This window comes from Triturus cristatus, chromosome 6 (genome assembly GCF_964204655.1).
Source record: "Triturus cristatus chromosome 6, aTriCri1.1, whole genome shotgun sequence".
NCBI lineage: Eukaryota > Metazoa > Chordata > Amphibia > Caudata > Salamandridae > Triturus > Triturus cristatus.
The window spans coordinates 517,440,581-517,460,975 of NC_140589.1; the positions used below are offsets into that span (position 1 = coordinate 517,440,581).

General features: G+C 50.9%; 1 protein-coding gene across 2 annotated transcripts in view; it reads left to right on the forward strand.

Annotated features, from left to right (window-relative positions):
• DDX43 (DEAD-box helicase 43) overlaps positions 1-20,395 on the forward strand; it is a 1,041,849-nt gene that overhangs the window by 664,418 nt on the left and 357,036 nt on the right. For both annotated transcript variants that reach the window (XM_085610941.1, XM_085610942.1), the window contains exon 15: positions 17,842-17,929. In XM_085610941.1, coding sequence (XP_085467067.1) covers positions 17,842-17,929 — 88 coding nt within the window. The remainder of the gene's footprint in view (positions 1-17,841; positions 17,930-20,395) is intronic.

A 20,395-nucleotide genomic window follows, 5' to 3' on the forward strand; every position in this document is an offset into this window, starting at 1 on the left:
CCCAAAAACACCCAGTTCTTCACCCCCGCCATGCTTCGGGAGTGGACATCTAGGGAGGTCACCGAGGCAGAAATGCTATTCGCGGAGGGACACCTCCGGCCATTCCAGCAACTCATTGATGAATACGATCTCCCCCGGGACAATTCTTGCGGCACCGCCAGCTCCTCAGCCATTTTCGACCGCACTACGATCTCACACTAGGAGAGCCCCCCACGCATCCAGTCCTTCACATGATACTGCGAATGGGACGGGGTCGTCACCTCATCACCTGGCTGTACAAGTCCATCTGGGAGTTGACGCCCCCATCATTGGCCCCCCTGCGGACCCTTTGGGAAGAGGAGGTGGGACACGCGTTTCATGACAATGAGTGGGACAGGGCACTCGAATTCCCCAAAAAAGTGTCTCGGAACGCCCGTTTCAAAAACATACAATATTACATTCTTCACAGGGCCTACTTGACCCTAGCGCGCCTCCAGCGTTTTTTTCCCCGATACAATTTTCCTCTGTCCCCGCTGTCAGGCGCAAGACGCAGATTTCCTTCACATGCTTTGGTCGTGCCTGGGGATCCAAGCCTACTGGGTGACTATCCACGAGACCCTCCGAGATCTCACGGGGTTGCCCCATCTAGATACCTGGGAGTACTGCACACTGGGAATAATGGGCCGGAAGAAGCGGCACAAAGTGCCTATACGATTTGTCTCATTAGCACACCTCCTGGCTAAGCGATGCATAGCTATGAATTGGCGTTCCCCTACGGGTCCCCCGTTGGCGGCATGGAAGGGGGCGGTGCTCAAGTGGTCCGCGGCTGAGGAGGACACCCTGCGAGAGGAGGAAGCGAAGGGCATATGCAAAACCCCGATCTCCCTGGAGTGGGCGCTATTGATGCATCAGTTTAAACAATCCCAGCCCCTAGCTGATCAGGACCCGACCGTGATCACCCCTACTGCCACGCAGCCACGCGCGACACAAACCCACCCGGATGACGCTCCCCCCCTAATACTTTACACTCACCCTGGAGTGACTAGGTTCCTATCCCCGCTGCTCCGGGGCCTGCACCTCTGCCGTATGTCCACCTGCATAGTCGTACCCCGGCCAGGGGTTCCCAATGCGCTGCGTCACCAGTTACCTTACGGACCATATGTGCTGTAGTCTGGCTGACCCTTCTCTGATAGTCCATGACTGCCCCCTAGTTTCCTCCCCGGTTTGTTTTTTATAGTATGGCAAACACCTGTTACATTGCACATAACTGCAGTGAAGGTTATTATAAATGTTACGATTGATTTCACCTGATTGGAAACGTGTACTTAACGATATTGCCATCCAACGCTGATATGTAACGAAAGTACTAACAAATGCCAATAAAAACAAGTTAAAAAAAATAGTCATTATGTCATATGACCTTTACTCCAGGTAAGTAAATCTTCACCATGCAGTACTTTACTCTACCGATAAGTATAATATTTATATACTCTGCAGATAAGTATAGAAAAATTATATTATTTTCATATTATTTAAAGGTAAAAGGCATGTTAAGGTGTGGGTAGATGTTATGTGGGTAAGGATGATTTTTAGGGTTAATCGGTGAGTAGAGGTAAATGGCAATTTTAGGGTAAAGTGTTGGGTAGAGAGAAAGTGTCCCCCTCTCCTTTACTAAAAAAAAAGTCTTTGGGGGATGGGGTCTCCGGGGCCCAATCGTTGCCTGAGGGAGGCCAGGGAGTACGGAACCGCATGCCCCCCTCCATCGGCTTGGAGTTGGCTGACCACCCGCATGCAACTCCATGCCATGCATGGCATGGCCAGGATTAGCTTCTGCTATGCACGGTGGGTGTTGGCTACCTGCGGGGAGTCGGACGCCGACCAACCACAGACAACCTTCGCCATGCGCAGCGTAGGGTTGCTTAATGAGAGGGGTTGCCAAACCTTGCGGCTGTGCGTGGCGGGGAGGTTGGCTTTGCGTATGGTAATAAAATATTTACTTTACGTAAAACTTTTTTTTAAAAGAGAAATATACTGGAGACAAAACAAAGGTGAAAATGCCATTATAGTTGGGTGAAAGTTTCAGTCGCAATATAACATTTGAAACCAAAAAAAAACATAGAAATTCGCCAGTTATAGTTCTCTCTAGTAACTATAGCTTGTGCCCCAAGGTAACTATAACTCATGCCCTTGCCATGCACTGCTAAGTACCTCCCATATTACATCACTCCTGACATGTTCTAGGACATCCTTGTTAACATCACTGCAACATTTGAAATGAAATCATTGATGACAACAATGTGCATTTTGGGGGCGTGAGTTATAGTTAACTAAGGGCACAAGTTATAGTTCTATAGTAGGGGATCTCTGTGTATAGTCATAATCTAGTGAATAGTCCCGCCCATGTGCGTGGACCCCGGAGCAATAAAAAATAATCTCTAAAAGGTGACAAATCATGCAGACCTGCATACACCTTTAAGAGAGAATTTAATTTAAAGACAGATAATGCAGCCTATACCCACAGGCTACACTGTCCAGTACTTCAACTAGAATTCCACCAACATCCACAAACAGCACTGCCTGTCTAGTTTTTCTCCCCATAGGAAAAAAACCCTGCCTCTACCAACAAAAGCCTCTGGAATGATAGAGAGGAAGGAGTGGACAGACAAGCCCCATAGGCTGCCATTATGTGGCTTAAAACAGGATACTGTGCCTTTAAGAAAACTTTCCAGGTTTCCAGAACTTTCCCCAGTATCCCAGAATGCCCAGCAGGTCCCATCTACTTCCAGTTCTTTTTTCCGGCTCCTGCTAGCAGGACCCTGGAGCATTGAGCTCTCCCCTTTTCAAGGGTTTTTTGGAGATTTTGTCATTTTTTGTCACTTTTTCAAGTGATTAGTAGCTGGTACTGTCAACATGCCTGGCTTGTTCGACAAGTGCCCGGAATGTGGTAGAAAGAAGGCTAAAACTGATCCACACGAGGTGTGTATAGGTTGCCTTCCCCAGTCCCACGTGCCTGAAGACTGTGCCATCTGCCACTCGTTCTCAGCCAGGACCCTGAGGGACAGAATGAAAATCAGGCTTCAAGTTCTGGAGGAGAGAAGACTGAAGGCACCTGGTGAGTCTGGAGGGGCTGATTTGGCCCATACTGAGGCCTCTGGGGGGCTCCCCAGGGGCAGGAAGACCAGTAAGCGCTCCCACTCCCCGTCGAGGGCGTCGACTGCGACGTCGAGGAGGATGACCACCGTCTGTTCGCCGTCTCCCCAGGGCTCTGGGGAGAAGCGGCGTCGACGATCGACGTCGAGGGACCTGAATAGGCCGCCGTCGACTACATCGGCATCGTCGGCGACGACGCCGTCTTCGACGCCGTCCAGCAGTCGGCGTCGAGATCGGACCCGGCGTCGGCGCTCGCCGTCGAGGGGAGACCGCCGTTCGCCGTCGATGAAGAGGAGACGGTCGACGTCGCCGCCGAAGAGGAGATCGACGTCGAGACGCTCGAGGTCGAGGAGATCGCCGTCGAGGCACAGGTCGCCGTCGAGGCACAGGTCGCCGTCGAGGCACAGGTCGCCGTCGAGGCGAAGGTCGCCGTCGAGGAGAAGATCGACGTCGAGGAGAAGGTCGCCGTCGAGGAGAAGGTCGCCGCCGAGGAAGAGAGAGTCACCGGAATCGGTGTACTCTGTGGTGTATACGCCTCCTCGGATGCCTCCGTCACCGCCTCCTCTCCCACCACCTCCAACTCCTCCTCCACCACCACCACCAACGCCGCCTCCTCCACCTCCACCACCGCCGCCACCACCGCCTCCACAGCCGGGGACACTGCCTCCGCCGCCCCCACCTCAGTCGCTGCCACGCACTCCAGTGGGGCCGCCGCCGGTTCCCCCGCGGTCGGTTTCCCTTCCGAGGTACCCGACTCCGCCGCAGGGGACCCCGAAGCCACGACGCCCGCGGTCGCCGGGACCGGCTAGACTGGCGGACAGGCCGAAGCCGAAGAGGTCGCGCTCCCGCTATCACAGGAGGAGAAGGTCACGGAGCCGTGGACAGTCATCGTCGGACTCAGGACGACGCCGTAGGAGGCACAGGTCCAGGTCGCACACGCGCTCCTCGACCAGAGACTTTTCCCCGACGCTGTCGGACTCACCGGGGACTAGGGTGTGTCCGGTGGACGATTTGGTCTCTTTCCAAGAGGTGGTGTTGAGAGGGGCAGCAAAGTTGGGTATCACGGTGACGGTTCCAACACCCACGACGTCCGTGATATTCGAGACACTTCATAAGAAACATTTGTCTCGCCCTCTACTGCCTCTTGTACCAGGACTGGTGGAACCCTCGTTGGAGCTGTTCCTCACTCCCGCGATGACGAAGGCCGCCCCATCCAGGCTCATGAAAAAGTATAGGGCCACGGAGTCGGACCCTACCTTTTTGAGAGTGGACCCGAAGCCGGATTCGGTCATCGTGACGGCGGCGAGGAAACAACATGCGACCGCCCCTTCGTCGACGGTCCCGCCTGACAAGGAAAGCCGCTGGCTGGACTCTGCGGGCAGGAAGGTGTGTGGGACCGCCGCCACCACCATGAAGGTGGCGAGTGCAGGGGCTTTGTTGGGCCGTTACGACCGGGCCCTGTGGGAGTCCCTGCAGCAGTATGCGGACCTGCTGCCCCGGGACAAGGAGGAGGACTTCTTGGAGACAGTGCGCGAAGGCATGCTGGTTTCTAATCAGGTGATCGGCGCAGCGGCGGATGTATCCTTGTTGGCCGCCCACGCCTACTGTCATGGCGTCCACCAGAGGCGGCATTCGTGGCTGCGCCTGACGTCCCTCAAGCCAGAGGCGCAGCAAAGAGTGGCCAACCTGCCCTTCTCGGGGGAAACCCTGTTCGGGAAACATGCGGATGATGAGATGGCCCGCATGAAGGCGGAGGCGGAAACCCTGACGGCCGTTGGGTTGGAGAAGGCCGAGAAGAAGAAGCGCCCGTTCCAGAGGCGGTTCGGGTCTTCGGGCAGAGGGCGTGGGCAGGGTTCGGGACAGCAGCAGCAACAACAGCAGCAGTTCCGCAAGCCCTTCCAGAAGCGCCAGAGGGGTAGAGGAGGCCAGCAGGCTACTACCACTACCAAGGGCCCGGCCGGGTCTCGGCCCTGAGCGGCTACTTCCCCCTCAACCGTTACCCACTCCAGTGGGGGGAAGCATTCAATTTTTTCCGGCAGAGTGGAGAAAAATTACTCAGGACAAGTGGGTGCTGAATATTGTTTGCAATGGATACAGTCTTCGGTTTATCAGCCCGCCTCCAGCGATTCCGCCGGTCAGCTCTCGATTCCAGCTGAGAGAGCTCCAGGCGGAGGCAGACATCTTGTTGAGAAAAAAGGCGGTAGAAGAAGTACCTCTGTCTCAAAGGGGAAGAGGTCTGTACTCTCGGTTCTTCCTCGTTCGCAAGAAGGACAAGAACGAGTTCAGGCCCATTCTGGATTTGCGACAGGCAAACAAATGGATTCGCAGAGAGAAGTTTTGCATGCTATCGTTGCACCAGATTTACCCTCAGCTGCAACGGGGAGACTGGCTCTGTGCCATAGATCTACAGGATGCGTACTTCCATGTGCCCATAGCAAGGAAGCACGGGAAGTTCCTGCGATTCCAAGTCGGCGCCAATCACTATCAATACACAGTACTGCCATTCGGGCTAAAGTCTGCTCCCAGGACCTTCTCGAAGTGCATGGCGGTGGTGGCGGCACACCTGCGGAAGAACAAGGTGTTTGTCTACCCGTATCTGGACGATTGGCTGATCAAGGCTTCATCCTTCTCGGAAGCACAAGATCACTTCCGATGGACGTGCGCTCTCTTACACAAGCTGGGGTTACACGTCAACATGTCCAAATCGGTCACGACTCCGGTCCAGTGCATACAGTATCTGGGGGCCTCCATCGATACGCAGTCAGCAAGCGTGTCTCCTTCGGAGGAGAGACGGTTATCACTCCTTCGGAAGGCTCAGGACCTCAGGACTGCTCCATCGACGACAGTGAGGAAGGTGTCTTCTCTACTGGGATCGATGGCCTCCTGTATCTTCCTCACGCCTCACGCACGGCTTCACATGAGACCACTGCAGGAGTGCTTGGAGGATCAGTGGGATCAGAGGACAGGCTCTTGGGACGACAAGATACGACTGTCGCTGCATGCTCTTCAGTCTCTGAAGTGGTGGTGTTCGGCGGAAAACCTCCTCAAGGGGGTTCCCTTCCACAAGGACATTCCCACGACGAGTGTAGTGACGGATGCTTCTCTCCAGGGCTGGGGAGCGCATTCCGGGGACTTGCAGATTCAAGGACAGTGGTCTCCTTTGGAATCGACGTACCACATCAATTTCCTGGAACTCAGATCTGTCTTCCTGGCACTGAAGGCCTTCCGTCCTTCCAGACCACCTCGCTGCTGATACAGACGGACAATACAACCACAATGTATTACCTCAACAAGCAGGGGGGGTCGAGATCGCGCACTCTGTCGCAGGAGGCGCAGGCGATCTGGCGCTGGCTGCTGGCCCGAGGACTGACGATTACGGCCACGCATCTGCCAGGGGTGCAGAATGCTCAGGCGGACGCCTTGAGCAGGCTGATTCAGGAAAACCACGAATGGGTCATAAACGACGAAGTACTAGGAGAAGTTTTCGCAAGGTGGGGGACTCCAGACGTAGATCTGTTCGCCACCGCCGAAAACAGCAAATGCCGAGACTTCGCATCCAGGTACTACCAGCGGGGGACGCTGGGGAATGCGCTATGGATCGATTGGTCGAACAGCTTTCTGTACGCTTTTCCACCCATTCCCCTGATTCCGGCGGTGCTCATCAAGCTGTCCCAGTCCAGGGCGCGGATGATCCTGATCGCCCCGGAGTGGCCCAGGCAGTGGTGGTTCACGGACCTTCTTCACCGGTCTCTCCTTCCTCACATGCGGTTGCCGTGCAGGCCGGACCTTCTCACGAAGTTCGGGGGGCGGATGGTGCACCCCAACCTCTCGTCTTTGAGTTTGGCGGCATGGCTCCTGAAATAGTGCAATATGGCCATCTGAATCTACCAGACGATTGTATGGACATTCTGAAGGAGTCTAAGCGACCTTCCACTAGGACATCCTATGCTTACAAGTGGAAGAGGTTCTGTATCTGGTGTAAGTCCAAGAACTTTGATCCGACAACATGTAAGGAAGATGTCAAACTTCCATACCTTTTACATCTGGCGCAGTCTGGCCTTAATTTCCATTCCATTAAGGTTCATCTGGCTGCTTTGACTGCTTACAGGAAATGCCCTTCACAGACTTCCTTCTTTCAGATCCCTGTGGTCAAGGATTTTTTGGAAGGCTTGAAGAAAGTGTTTCCTCCCGTCAGACTTCCCTCGCCTTCCTGGGACTTGAATTTGGTGCTGTCCAGACTGATGAAGGAGCCTTTTGAACCCATTCACAAGGCTTCATTGCAGCACCTATCCTGGAAGGCGGCGTTCCTAGTGGCCATTACATCGGCCCGCAGGGTGAGTGAACTTCAGGCATTATGTTGTCAAGAACCTTGTACTGTATTTCATGCTGCTAAGGTTGTGATGCGTACTCGCCCTAAATTTCTTCCTAAGGTTATCTCTGATTTTCATGTCAACCAGACCATAACTTTACCTACGTTCTTTCAGAATCCCTCTTCGCCAGCGGAAAGGTCTCTCCATTCCCTGGATGTTCGGAGGGTGTTGAAATTTTATCTGGATAAGACCAAGGATATTCGTAGGTCTGACCAATTGTTTGTTAATTATGGCTCAGTCAGGACTGGTCTTGCGACCTCTAAGCAGTCCATTTCTCGGTGGATTGTGTCCTGCATACAATTGTGTTATCAAAAGGCTAATAAGACCTTAGGGGGTAAACCTAAGGCTCATTCCACCAGGGGCAAAGCTGCCACGACGGCTTTGCTGCGTAATGTTCCGATTGCGGAAATCTGCAAGGCGGCCACTTGGAAGTCGGTCCATACCTTTGGTGCGCATTACTGTCTGGACACGGATGCCAGGGCAGATGCTCAGGTTGGGCAGGCTTTGCTGCGAAATTTGTTCGCACAGTAGTGGTAGTGTCTTGTGTGTTCTCCACCGCTTTTGTTGTGTGGGGATGGGCTTGCCATTCTATTCACTAGATTATGACTATACACAGAGATCCCCTACTACAGAAGGAGTAGTTTCTTTTCTGTAACTCCAGTTCTGTAGTAGGGGTATCTCTGTTATAGTCATAAGCGCCCGCCCTCCTCCCCGGTGGAGAGATACTTATTCATATGTAGAATGCTACAGGTCTGGCGTGCTACGCCTTCAAAAAGAACTGAAAGTAGATGGGACCTGCTGGGCATTCTGGGATACCGGGGAAAGTTCTGGAAACCTGGAAAGTTTTCTTAAAGGCACAGTATCCTGTTTTAAGCCACATAATGGCAGGCTATGGGGCTTGTCTGTCCACTCCTTCCTCTCTATAATTCCAGAGGCTTTTGTTGGTAGAGGCAGGGTTTTTTCCTATGGGGAGAAAAACTAGACAGGCAGTGCTGTTTGTGGATGTTGGTGGAATTCTAGTTGAAGTACTGGACAGTGTAGCCTGTGGGTATAGGCTGCATTATCTGTCTTTAATTTAAATTCTCTCTTAAAGGTGTATGCAGGTCTGCATGATTTGTCACCTTTTAGAGATTATTTTTTATTGCTCCGGGGTCCACGCACATGGGCGGGACTATTCACTAGATTATGACTATAACAGAGATACCCCTACTACAGAACTGGAGTTACAGAAAAGAAACTACTAAAAGTTTCATGTATGTAATATATATGTGTGTGTGTATATATATATATATATATATGTGTGTGCGCATATGGTATGTATACTTGTAGGTAGTTATAGTTTCCATAGGAAAAGTGTTTTCTTGCCTATTATCTTTGGCACCATTTTATGAATCTTCTCTAAGTTTTCCCAAAAAGTGCCCTACTCCATCTAGTTGTGCATGGAGTGTTTCGGGGTGATGTGAGAAAAGGGGGAGGGGGGGCAAAAAAAAGTGTGACTTCCATGTTAATTCCAATACGGATTTTGAACACGACTATAGGCCAAACTGCTGGATGGAATTACACCAAATTTGGCAGAAAGGTACCTCTTGGTCCAGAAAGCGCCCTTTTTGTGTGGTGCACATCTGTTCAGTAGTTTTAGACTTATTTCAAGCAATCCAAATTTGCATATATAAGGACGCAGATCCTACGAGGATCCGACTTTTCCCCTGCTGATTGGCTGCCAACACTTCAAGCAGGAAGTTTTGCCAGCCATCTTGCGACTCTGCTTCATCCGAGTCCTTAAACTTTTTTCAAAAAATTGGGCAGAGTAGGAATACCCTGAACCCCTAGCTCTTTTCACGGGGTCACCTGGGACCCCGCCAAGCAAAAAGCATTTTTTGTTTTAAATTTTGCTGCGAAATCGCAAGAGAGTCGTGAATCCTTGGCAAAACTTTTTTTTAAAGCAAGTGTTTTCTCCTGTGCTTGTATAGACTATAGCCCTAAGGGGGGCATGTGGGGATATTTAAAACAAAATGCAGTGAGGAGTGTGGGCCCCCTCCCAAGGCTCATTTAAGCTCCGGGGACCACCACCTACCTGGGGCTTTATTTTTTAAAAGGGTTGACCCCCTTCCAAGGGCTGTATGAAGCACCAGGGACCACCATCTCCCCAGGGCTAAATTAATATGGTGGAGGTCCACGTGGACCCCCAGGGACATCCTCCCCCTGGGGAGCCAGTTATGGCCCTGGCGACCTCCACCCACCAGGGCTGGCTCCTGCTGTGCCCCGGGGTACCCACCCCCAGGACATAGCAGTTTGCTTTTGCTTGGCAGGAGCTGACAGCTCCTACCAAGCGAGAGCAAACATAACTCTGCTTCCAGCAAGCGGAAGCTGTCATTTCGCTCCCGCTTGCTGGAAACAGATAAAACAATTGCTGCATATTTAGCAGCTCCCTGCTTCCTGGAACAATGCCGGCTCCCGCAGGAGGCAGAGAGCCAGCTTGGACCGCAGGCCTTGAGACTCCTCTTGCGGTCCCCATCATTGCACACTGGGTGCCATGGGTCGGTTCCGGGGCTCCCAGGGAGATATGGCCGGGCCCCATAGGATGGGGTCCTTGGGACCAAAATCAGCCCAGGAGTGGGAGGGAGCATGTGGCCCTCCTCCCCCATTGAGTTATGTCCGGGCCGCTGGGTATAGGGTCCCCGGGGCTAAAACTGCCTGTGGAGGGGGGCCATGCGGCTCCCTCCTTAATTGAAAAAGGGGGCAGAAAAGGCAAAACGAAGGTAAGAAAAACAAGTAGGAAAAGCAAAACCGAGGGCAGAAAACCGAACAAGAGATGCAAAACAGAAAAACGAGCAGAAAAGGAAAAACTAAGCAGAAGAGGGCAACACAGAGGGCACTCACACACACACCCACTCAGAGACTTACACACCCACTAACAGACCCACTGAGAGACGCATGCACTCATTCTCAGCCCCACTCAGAGATTCATGTACTCTGAGTTTGCTTTGAGCCAGCCAGTTGTGTACCTCTTAGCGTGGAGGTTTACACAATCCATTAATGACAGACTTGGCAACCTTGCATGTGGGTATCCAGAGCGGGCTTTAGGGCCGTGCGACCAGTGCAGCCGCACCTGGCACTGACTTGGGAGAGAGGGAGGTGCGCTCTGTTTAAAAAAAACATTTGGGTTTAAAAGCACGTGCTGCAGAGTTTCTTGTGTGTCCAGCAACTTCCAGGCAACAATACAAATGTCAAGATAACTCTGGTGATTAATGTTTCTGCAGGAGAGGGATCTAAGTTTTGTCTACTGGCAGTTTTGCCTCATCATAATGTGGCACAGAGGGTTAATGTGCCTGCTGCAAAGACGTGCACCAGGCAGATCACTGTATTCAGTGTGAGTAAACTATGACTTGCGCTAAAAATACATGAAATGTTTGCCAGAGAGGGGCTATGGAGAGTTGAGGGCACTGTTTGGTAGGTAGTGAGGGAAACTGTGCAGAAGATCATTGAGGTGGGTGCCAAACAGATTGTCACACTGGGCGCCACCAGCGCCAAAGTCCACCCTGTGGGTACCAATTTGGCTGAAGACGCTTTTCAGATGTAACATCAGGCTCTTAAATGTGCGCCAAGTCATCTTCCACATTGGCTTTACTGAGGAAACATGTGCCATGCACAAGTGTTTCTCTAAATCGCCTTGATTGGGGAGAGGGATGAAGAGGGGCATTACATTTTGTATTAGTTCTATTAACCTTCTGTAAAAGAGGTGAGTCAGAGTTACTGCTGTAATATTGTTACATCCGAGGCCTGATGACGAGCACCCCGATATTTGATTATTATTTATCGCATCAGGTAAATAACATTACTCTTGGGGTTACTTATTTACTGGATGCGATAAGTAAAAACAATTGAAAGTTGCACACGTGAGAATGGGACATACCATTTAGATTTTGTTCCGTACCGCACCAAAATCTGCATGCCCTGGTATTTTCCTGACCTTTTTCTCAAGCAAACGTGGATATGTTTGTTTTGCTGATATTTACCTGAGGAAAACTGTGGAGGTCGGTGTTTTCCCACAAACTCCTAATTGCGATGTGTGCAGTAACAGGAGGTACTGCACATATCACAATTAACCGGGCCTCTTTTAATCAAGCCCAAAATCATATTCCCAATGTCCGTTTGTTTACATACTGCAGAGGGTGTCACCTGCTAAATATTCTTGTTGAGAGGCATTTTTAGGCCGAATCCTACTAGACAGCGCAGGCTGTCTGCTTTGTGCTAACAACATCTTGGGAACATTCGGAAAGTTCCCTGGGAATGCATTCCGCCCATTGCTGACCATTAACTTTGTGGTTTGTAACTTACATTTGCTTGCTTTCTGTTTGCTGGTTTTATTTGTTTTAGGATGTCCAGCTTGAGTTCTTCCCATCCTCTGCCCATGCCTTATTTACTGTATCCTTCTAAGTGCTCGTTTACTGTAAGCAGGCCTTTAAATCTTGTTCTTATCTTGTCACATTGCTATGCATTTAAAGACGAATGAGGGAGAGGTGTGGCGCAGCGACTGTAGCGGCTGACTCCAGAGCGTGGGGATCACGGTTCAATCCCCGGCGGCAGCTCAGCTCAGCATCATGTGACTCTGAACAACAGCTCACTTAATCTCCACGACTGCCCCTAGCTCCTTAAAACCTTAAGGGGTGATATGTTTGTGTTTTACAAGTATGGATTGTTATTATTAGAAAGGCAGAGGTCTTCAGGGGGAGCTTGTTGTTTACTTTTCTTTCTCTGACTTCAAAGTGAGAGTATTTATGAGACAATCACACTGGCTACTGGAGGTTTGCTGGAGAAAGGCTGTACGATATAAAAAAAATTCTAGCACACAACAAAATGTGTCTGTAAACAAACTGTGCAGACATTTCAGAATATATCAGATTTAGGAAAGCACAAATGAAGCACATTTTTGGGTAATTCTGAAGTGTGGTGGAAACAAATATTTTAATATGATCAAAACAAATCAGTACACTCAGTGATGCCATTTCCACACATTATCGTGTGTGCACTGTATACCTTTATCAGTAAAACTGTATGTCTGTGCAAATGTAATAGTCATTTCAGTTGAAGAAGTGTTATCTGTAATGTCACTGTGCTACATTACCATGCATACTCCACTTTACCCTACTTCACTTTACACTGCACCACTCCATGCCCCTGAACTCTACTCTGCACCCCTCCACACTTTGCCACACAACGCCACACCACACTGCATCTCTCCACTTAACTCTGCACCTCTCCACTTAACTCTGCACCACTCCACACCACTTCACGCTTCTTTGCACCACTCTGCCAGTGCTTTCTACCCCACTCCACTCTGTGCCACTAGACTCTGTGACACCCCACTCTGCAACACTGCACTCTGTCTCTGCACTCTACTTTGTACCACTCCATGCCAGTGCACTCTAAGCCAAAACACTCTACGCCACTCTAAACTACTTTGCACCACTGAACTCTACGCCACTCTACTGTATACCACGGCACTCTATGCCACTGCACTCTACCCGGGACCACTCCACGCTACCATGCAGCACTACACTCAAATTCATTCTACTCTGAAACAGTCTACTGTACGCCACTGCACTCTACTCTAACCATTGCACTCTACGCCAATCTACTCTGCACAATACGCCACAAGACTATACTCTGCAGTACTCTTTGCCACTGCACTCTACCCTGCACCGATGTACTCTATGCCACTGCTCTCTACGCCCTGGCTCTCTACGCCCCGGCTCTCTACCACTCTGCGCCACTACACTCTATGCCAGTGTAATCCATGTCACTCTACTATACTCCACTCTACAGCAGTCTACTCTGCAACACTGTACTCCCTGCCACTAAACTCTACGCCAGTCTACCCAAATGCGCTCTACCCCACTACACTCTATGCAGCTCTACTCTGCAACACTCAACTCTACGTCACTTTGCTCAGCAACACTCAACTCTACACATCTCTACTCTACACCACTCAACGCCACGGCACTCTACTCTACAAAACTGCACTCCTCATGTCTCCACTCTGCACCACTGCACTCTCCACCAATCCACTCTAAGCTGCTCTAATCTGTTCTGCACCATTGCACTCTAAAGTTCTACTCTATGCCACCGCACTGTATGCCTCTTCACTCTACTCTGAAGCAATCTAATTCATGCAACTTCACTCTACTCTGAAGCAATCTACTCTACGCCACTGTACTCTGTCACTTACCTCTACTCTGAATCAGTCTACTCCATGCCACTTTGATCTACTCTGAAGCAGTTTGCTCTACACCACTACACTCTACGTCACTCTATTCCACTCTGCTCCATTTCACTCTGCCACTCCACTCTACACCCCTCTATTCTGCGCCACTGAACTCTACACCACTTTACTCAAAATCAATGCACTCTGCAACAGTGCACTCTACGCCAATTTACTGTGCACCACTGCACCGTATGCAACTATACTCTACTGTGCAACACTCAACTCTGCGCCACTCTACATCTCTGAATTCTACGCCACTCTATTCTACTCTGCACCACTGTACTCTATGCCACGGCTTTACACTACTTTACTTTGCACCACACTACTTTACGCCACTGCACTCTACACCACTCTACCCCACTCTACCCTGTGCCACTGCACCCTACACCACTCTTCTTTGCACCACTCTATTGCACTCTATGCCTCTATACTCTATGCCACTGCACTCTACTCCAATCCACTCCACTCTAATCTACTGTGCACCACTGCAGTCTACACCAAATCACTCTATGCCACTATACTCTAGTCTGCACCACTCTACCCCATGCCAATGAACTCTACCCCACTCTACTACGCACCACTGCACTCTGCTTCACCCTATGCCACTCTACTCTGCAATACTGCACTCTACACCAATGCACGGTACTCTGTACCCTTCCACTCTACACCACTGCACTATGTGCCACCACTCTATGCCACTGCACTCTACCCTTCACCACTGTACGGCACTTCACTCTACTCTGAAATAATCTATTCTCCACCACTGCACTTTATGCCACTATACTCCACACCATTACTCTGCATCTTCAGTCCACCCTTCACCACTGTACGTCCCTTCCTTATACTCTGACACAATCTACTCTATGCCACTGCATTCTACTGCACTCTACTCTGCACCACTCCTTTGTACACCAGTGTGCACTCTATGCACTGCAATCTACTCTACACCACCCTATTCCACTCTACGCCACTTTGCTCAATGCCACTGCACGCTTCGGCACTCTACACCATTGCGCTCTTATGCAACTGTACTCTACGCCACTCTGTTCTACTCCGCGTCACTGCTCTCTACACCACTCTACACTAGTGCACACTACACCACTGCACTCTATGCCACTGTACTCTGACACTCTTCTCTGTTTCACTGTGCTCTACTCTGCACCACTCAACTCTACGCCACTTTCTTACACTCTACACACTCTAATCTGCATCACTTTCGCTTCTGCACTCCACGCAACTGCAGTGTACAATACTACTTCACTGCCCTCTACATCACTCGACACCTCACCTCTACCCTACACCACTCCATTCCATTTCACTCTCCTCTGATCAATCAACACCACTTCGCTCTACTCCACTCTACTCCACCGTGCACCACCCCCACTCTACGCCATTGCAATTTATGCTGTGCCTCTTCACTCTACTTTGCACCACTTTACTCTACATCACTGCACCCTACGGCAATTTACTCTGCACCACTCAACACTGTCACACCACTCTAAGCCACTCTACTCCACTCTGACACTATGCCACTCAATTCTACGCCACACCATTCTACAACACTCTACTTCACTCTGTGCCATTCCATTGTACTACACTGCTCCGCATTACTCTGAGCCACTCCACTCTGCGACCGTCTACTCTGCTGTACGTCACTCTTATCTACAACACTCTATGCAACACCCTCTACGCCACGTCATGGCACTCTATGCCACTCCACTCTATGCCACTCCACTCTATGCCTCTCCACTCTATGCCTCTCCACTCTATGCCTCTCCACTCTATGCCTCTCCACTCTATGCCTCTCCACTCTATGCCTCTCCACTCTATGCCTCTCCACTCTATGCCTCTCCACTCTATGCCTCTCCACTCTATGCCTCTCCACTCTCTGCCTCTCCACTCTCTGCCTCTCCACTCTCTGCCTCTCCACTCTCTGCCTCTCCACTCTCTGCCTCTCCACTCTCTGCCTCTCCACTCTCTGCCTCTCCACTCTCTGCCTCTCCACTCTCTGCCTCTCCACTCTCTGCCTCTCCACTCTCTGCCTCTCCACTCTCTGCCTCTCCACTCTCTGCCTCTCCACTCTCTGCCTCTCCACTCTGCCTCTCCACTCTGCCTCTCCACTCTGCCTCTCCACTCTGCCTCTCCACTCTGCCTCTCCACTCTGCCTCTCCACTCTGCCTCTCCACTCTGCCTCTCCACTCTGCCTCTCCACTCTGCCTCTCCACTCTGCCTCTCCACTCTGCCTCTCCACTCTGCCTCTCCACTCTGCCTCTCCACTCTGCCTCTCCACTCTGCCTCTCCACTCTGCCTCTCCACTCTGCCTCTCCACTCTGCCTCTCCACTCTGCCTCTCCACTCTGCCTCTCCACTCTGCCTCTCCACTCTGCCTCTCCACTCTGCCTCTCCACTCTGCCTCTCCACTCTGCCTCTCCACTCTGCCTCTCCACTCTGCCTCTCCACTCTGCCTCTCCACTCTGCCTCTCCACTCTGCCTCTCCACTCTGCCTCTCCACTCTGCCTCTCCACTCTGCCTCTCCACTCTGCCTCTCCACTCTGCCTCTCCACTCTGCCTCTCCACTCTGCCTCTCCACTCTGCCTCTCCACTCTGCCTCTCCACTCTGCCTCTCCACTCTGCCTCTCCACTCTGCCTCTCCACTCTGCCTCTCCACTCTGCCTCTCCACTCTGCCTCTCCACTCTGCCTCTCCACTCTGCCTCTCCACTCTGCCTCTCCACTCTGCCTCTCCACTCTGCCTCTCCACTCTGCCTCTCCACTCTGCCTCTCCACTCTGCCTCTCCACTCTCTGCCTCTCCACTCTCTGCCTCTCCACTCTCTGCCTCTCCACTCTCTGCCTCTCCACTCTCTGCCTCTGCCTCTCCACTCTCTGCCTCTGCCTCTCCACTCTCTGCCTCTGCCTCTCCACTCTCTGCCTCTCCACTCTCTGCCTCTCCACTCTCTGCCTCTCCACTCTCTGCCTCTCCACTCTCTGCCTCTCCACTCTCTGCCTCTCCACTCTCTGCCTCTCCACTCTCTGCCTCTCCACTCTCTGCCTCTCCACTCTCTGCCTCTCCACTCTCTGCCTCTCCACTCTCTGCCTCTCCGCCTCTCTGCCTCTCCGCCTCTCTGCCTCTCCGCCTCTCTGCCTCTCTGCCTCTCCGCCTCTCCGCCTCTCCGCCTCTCCGCCTCTCTGCCTCTCCGCCTCTCCGCCTCTCCGCCTCTCCGCCTCTCCGCCTCTCTGCCTCTCCGCCTCTCTGCCTCTCCGCCTCTCCGCCTCTCTGCCTCTCTGCCTCTCCGCCTCTCTGCCTCTCCACTCTCTGCCTCTCCGCCTCTCTGCCTCTCCGCCTCTCCGCCTCTCTGCCTCTCTGCCTCTCCGCCTCTCTGCCTCTCCGCCTCTCTGCCTCTCCGCCTCTCCGCCTCTCTGCCTCTCCGCCTCTCCGCCTCTCCGCCTCTCCGCCTCTCCGCCTCTCCGCCTCTCCGCCTCTCCGCCTCTCCGCCTCTCCGCCTCTCCGCCTCTCCACTCTCTGACACTCCACTCTCTGACACTCCACTCTCTGACACTCCACTCTGCCATTCAACTCTTCTCCACTCTGCCATTCAACTCTTCTCCACTCTGCCATTCAACTCTTCTCCACTTGATGCCTTTCCACTCTACGACACTCCACAACACACTGTGCCACTCCATGTCACCCCACACAACTCTACTCCATGCCACTCCACTACTCTCTACACAGACACTCCACTTTACAACCCTCCACTCCACATCACTCTCCTTTACTGCACTAACTTTTAGTCATGCTGAACAGCAGCCCTGCTGGTGTACAAAACGGCTAAAACATGGTGGCAAAGACAATAGCTCTTGCATATGCGAGACCTATTGGGTTTGCCAATTCTTTTTAATGGCTGCTTGTGTATCCGTTTTTTGATACACGTTTATAGAAAAAATATTTAGCATGTGCCGATCCATTGTGGCATTGAGGGGGTGTTAACTTAAGTTATTCACTATTAGTATAAAGGTTATGACTTTATTTTAAAATGCAATCCATCGCTTATTTGTAAAATGTTCCTTCTCGTTATACTTAGACGCACAGGTGAATCGATAACTCTTGTTACTAGGAAGGACTGGAGAGTGGCAGCTGAATTGATTAATATTTTAGAACGAGCAAATCAGGTAAGAGACTCACTCATGAAAAAGATGCACATTTTACAGTTTTTCGCTTTTTTGGGGGATATCATTAACACTACAGACGCCATGCAACAGTAGGAGAGTAAAGAAGAAGCTTATAAGATGGTGGGCTACTGGTAACTAAAGCAACTGTTTTTTTGAGGTCTCGGCTGGACAGCGCAGGCGCTGTCTCGAAGAGACGTGTTATATATACTTTGTGGGCTTCAGCCCGCCCATAGGCTTCCCATGTGCTGTCTCCATCGTCACTCTCATATTCTTACTCCCCATTTGTCCATGGCATGCATTTGTCATGCCTCTTTCTGTGTTTACCCTCCCAAGAGCATGGACCAATTACATTATCCCTCCACTGCTTCCATTTTAGGATCCGTTTCAGGAACTACTTTTTTATTTGTTAATGAGCTCTTAACACGACTGCTTGTGTTTTCACTTGCTGCTCCAAGTTACTCTGTAAACAAGCCTGTAAACCTTGTTTAGGACTTGTACCTTGCCGTAGAGATAAGAACCTGCCGCATGATATACAAAGGACTTTTAAATCCAATCTCGCAGCATAGCTGCCATGCGGGAACTTAGAAATAAAAGATGGATAATACTTTTTTTTAATGCGCCTTCTATTATTGCTGCATATGAGCAAACGCTAAAATAGGGCAGGAACAGACCGGAAGATTCAACCAGCGGAACACCAGCAGTGAGTCTTTGCCAGTGGCTGGTCAGTGGCAGCAGCTGTGCTTGATTACCATTATTTGTACTGTGTGTAGTATTAGGAACAGATAGTACTTGGAGTCGTGTGAAAGCAGAGTACGCGTTCCCTTTAAGGGGCAAGATACATTCCACTGCTGTGATGTTACGGCCATTAGCAGCAGGTAGAGCCTGGATTGGCTGGTTCTAGGTCATGTTCTGTGTCTCACGCTATCGGCCTGTGTTCTTTTGAGCAGCTTATTTGCCTTTCCATCCGTCATGTGACTCAGCGGCTTGCGTCTGTTACCCTTCAGCTCTTGCAGGTTTTTGCTGCCCTGTGGCCACCTCCCCCTTTACCACAGTCATAGGGAAGGTGCAGTACTTCAAAGTCAGCCTGCGGAAGATTTGCGTCATCTACGGGTTCTGTGAAACCCCTTGGTAGCACCATTGCCCTGCTGCTGGGAGTGCCGCTGCGGTGCCGTGGAGAGCAGAATGAGGGCAACAGGGCTTTGGGGGCAGCGGAAGGTCAGCACTGGCGCGAGGGGAGGGGGCAGTTAAGGGATGTAGCACTGTGGAGAAGTGGTTGGCCGTAGACTGGAACATAGCTTCATGGGTCTACAGCAACAGTACTGATTCTTCCAGTACTTTGACCTCTACTTTCCATACTGTTCTCTTCATATACTTTTCCGCTTTCCACTATCCATAGTTTTATCCCTCTGACCATTGCCAAGAGTTTATACTCCTTTACCTGGCTGCTGCAGTCAGTCATCCCCCTTTAACTGTACAGTGCCCATCCCCTTCCTCCCCTGGCCAGACCAGCAGCACCATCACTCCTATTGTTGGCCAGACTAGTACTTCTCTCACCTTACATGCTACTATATTGCCAGAACAAAGCTTATTGTAGCTGTCTTCACCGCTCGCTGTTTCCCTATGCCTGCTGCCCCTACCTTTACATCTTATCTTCAATCCAGTTGTCACTTCCGTTTTTCTATAGTGTTTCCCCCACAACCATTGTCCGTATTTACATTTTGCACTCTCCTAGCAACGATTATGCACCCGCTCAGTGATAGAAATGGAATTAAAGAAGTGTAGGTACTAATTGCCCTAGAGTACCTGTGACCTACTGAGAAGTTCCGGTACTCCCTCCCTTGAAACCCCTTCACCCCCCCAATGCCCACTGAGAAGTGCAAATACCCTACCATTAAAAGTCAATAAGTGCAGATACTCAGTGCCTGTGAATACTTGCCCATTTGAAGGTGTGCACTGCTGTTTTCCCATAGTTTTCTGCTTTCTTTAGCCTTGCCTAACCCTTACATGTTTAAACTCCACACTTCCCATGGCCAACAGTAACCTTCCCGCCCATCCCTTTCACTAAGTTTCTTATCTAGTTTTGAAATGTGTTGTGAAATGTGGGGTAGGCCTTGTATGTGGTTTTGCAAGTATATTCTCCTTTCATTTCATGGTTACCATGTGCTGATCTTTTAGACAAACAACCAAGGTGCTTCTTTGACACTAGTCAGATGCAAATAAATAGGACAGTTTTGACCTATCCAGTAGCACCTGCAATGTTAGTCATGCAGTGAACTTAATAACAGAGAAGGAATTGTGGGAACAGTGAAACTGATTCCCCGTCCAAGCCTATAATTTTTCAGCAGACCAAAGCACATTGTTGTTTTGAGGTCAGCGTTAGTAGTCTGTTGCTGATAACCTTATCCATTTCCAGGAAAGTATCTCTTAACTCTTAGCTTTGTGCATTTCACTTTAAGGTATTGTAAG